The sequence below is a fragment of the Hibiscus syriacus genome, unplaced genomic scaffold (assembly GCF_006381635.1).
Source record: "Hibiscus syriacus cultivar Baekdansim isolate YM2019G1 unplaced genomic scaffold, ASM638163v2 tig00109987_pilon, whole genome shotgun sequence".
Lineage (NCBI taxonomy): Eukaryota > Viridiplantae > Streptophyta > Magnoliopsida > Malvales > Malvaceae > Hibiscus > Hibiscus syriacus.
Genome location: NW_024062550.1, coordinates 269,330 through 271,902, shown reverse-complemented (window position 1 = coordinate 271,902; position 2,573 = coordinate 269,330). Strand labels below are relative to the sequence as shown.

Here is a 2,573-nt window from a genome sequence, read left to right as displayed (position 1 = left end):
TGTCAGACAAAACACTAGTTTAGTTAGTGGTTTGGTCTTAAATTTCATTTCATTGTCTAAAGGCAAGCAGCTAATATTGACCGTGAAGTGATGTGTTGTTTAATGCTAATTGCTATATAGTAAGTTCATGTGTCTTGATTGGCAAACCTTTAACCCCCACTTTGACTCTTCAACAATAGGACTAATTGGATTAGCCATTGGAATTTCCTTGAAAAAAATTTACAATATTCATTTCCAAATGAAAATTCAAAACAAGTTCATCAACTTGCTCAAGTTGCATGCGAATCGCCGGAACAAAAACGTACAATTCTAAGGCAGGAAGCCTAGGATGCAGTAAAATCTGCAGAAACATTATTGATTCTACAGTGATAACCTGAGCTCCAAATCTAGCTCCTGCGTTTCACTTGTTTCAGAATTCTGGCTACTGGATCCCAATGAACTGCTCCTATGTTTCTTGCTCCTTTTGGGCTGTAAATCCCGACGGTATATAGGAAAAAGAATCAAATTTTTAACTTTTAAGTAGATGCAAATTACTGAATATATAAGCATATGTGTGTGTATATATAGCACCTCAACATTTAGAAGCTGTCTGGTCATGTTTGGTTGCGCATAATGGTGGCTGTCTAAGATGCCACTTCTGGGGTTCCAACTGTGTTGCAAAATGAATTGGAAACATTAACTACATGCTTGAGGGAAGAAATTGGAAACTTAACTATATATATGAACCTTGCTGCTGTACTAGGTTGAGAATCACCATAACTGATGTTTGCTCTCTGATCATATTCTCCTAGCCCCATCTGTAACATTAGGTGAATATCATAAGCAATCAATTGCAACACTCCTATTCACCAATATAATCAACATTGATATGTGTTTATTGTTTAATGGTGGGGTTTGTTATACTATACAAAAAGATGACATTATAAACAATCACAAAGTAGAAGAATATATATCAAGATTTTACCTGGAAAACTCTAAGTGAGAAATTGCAGTCTTAATCGACTTACTTTTAACCTAAGTTCTTACTGTTTATGGTTACTTCCTTTTACATATCCCTAAATAAGTATAACAGAAGAAGTTACATTCAAGGATGGACTGAGGCAGGCGGGCAGGCGACTTCCTGAAAATTTTAAATTATCATATATTTTAGATATTTTTTTTGTATTTTCTATTGATAACATGTTTTCGTTTTCCATATACTTTTATAAGTTCGCTTCCTCTTCAAATTTTAGAAGTTTGACCGCCTAACATAAAATTCTACTACTGATCCTAATTACATCAAGAATTTATGTGAAAAACTCTAAGCAAAAAAAAATCGCAGACAAAGAAAAAGAAAATTCACTAATTAATGTCAAAAATAGGAATAACATACGATTATCGCTGTACACAGATTGTAGGCTTAATCGACTTAATTCTAATCCAAATCCTTAGAATTTGTATCCCTGTCTCTACATATCCCTAAAATTTTCAAAGTATTTTATTTATTTTCCAAATAAATTATACTGTGAATTTTTTAAAATTAGACTAAGTACAATTTGTATCACAAAACTTTAATTGAAAGGGTAGCGATGAATACTAAGTTTATTGGGGAAACTGGCATCTAGGGTTAGCAAACCAACAAGTAAGCACAATATGATTCAAAAGGATATTCCAAACATCTTGTATGCCATGGTTTATCATCCCTATAATGGGAGACACAGGGAAAATCATGTCAAAGAAGCACTCAATTACAGACACGACAAAGTAAGAACAGGTTCACCCACCATTATGCTGGGGTGGAAACCATAAGAAGCTGAGGAGGTTGATGAAGATGATGAATACGAAAACGAAGGAGATGACACCAAAGATGAATAAGCTGCTGCGGTCTGCTGCTGTCTCATATCTTCCTGCGTGTATTAAAAGAAACAACTTCACTTCATCGATCGAATCCCTCCCACGAACAAACCTGAATCTGATAAAACAACCTAGAAATATGGTTTGGTAATGGTTTACCTGGTTGAAAAGTGAAGGATGATAAGCACAACCCATTTGTTCATGCAATCTAATCTTCTCCAACTGAGCAACACCAAGCCCTCTCTGGGGTTGCCTAGGCTTGTCTGAGTTACTCTTCTTGCCTTTCCTCGAAGAACCTCCTCCTCCCTTTTCGTTGGGTTCACCATAATAACTGCTGCTCATCTTTGTAAAATTCCCAGCACAATCAGAAGAGAATCAGAGCCAGAGATTTCCCTTTTTAAGCTGTTTCAGAAAAGAAACTCAAGTAATTATTGCATCGCTGGATCAGATTCTGTGCAGATTTATTTGCAGATATATATCTTTATATCTATATATACATAGATTCTATGCTCTTTTGCTTATTTTCTTTGAACGACCCTAGTTTTCTTTTCTTTTTTATTACTGCGTTGGTAAGAAAATCATTTATTAGGACTTTGAAACATAAGGCCTGACAGTGATTGTCCCTTTCAAAAATTGTGTACGCGCCGTTGAATATTTCATTAGCTTCCCCTTGGTTTAATTTGGTTTTAATCCCTTTTTATATTGAATATTTAAATATAATCACTCAATTTTATTTTGGA

The 2,573-nt window shown here is 34.8% G+C and overlaps 1 protein-coding gene across 1 annotated transcript; it reads right to left on the bottom strand.

Moving 5' to 3' along the window:
* Window positions 1-272: 272 nt before the first annotated feature.
* On the bottom strand, window positions 273-2,293 carry LOC120211807 (protein SPEAR3-like). The gene is made up of 5 exons (XM_039210277.1): window positions 1,993-2,293; window positions 1,764-1,886; window positions 727-797; window positions 571-649; window positions 273-468 (listed from the first exon to the last, which is right to left on the bottom strand). Exons 1-5 carry the CDS (start codon window positions 2,173-2,175, stop codon window positions 361-363), a joined length of 564 nt encoding a protein of 187 aa, XP_039066208.1. The 5' UTR covers window positions 2,176-2,293; the 3' UTR covers window positions 273-360.
* Window positions 2,294-2,573: the final 280 nt, after the last annotated feature.

Coding starts and splice junctions, on each gene's coding strand:
- LOC120211807 (XM_039210277.1), bottom strand. CDS start 2,175: ATGAGCAGCAGTTATTATGGTGAACCCAACGAAAAGGGAGGAGGAGGT. Junction 1,887..1,992: donor ATCCTTCACTTTTCAACCAG/GTAAACCATTAC, acceptor TAATACACGCAG/GAAGATATGAGACAGCAGCA. Junction 650..726: donor CAACCTAGTACAGCAGCAAG/GTTCATATATAT, acceptor TTTGCAACACAG/TTGGAACCCCAGAAGTGGCA.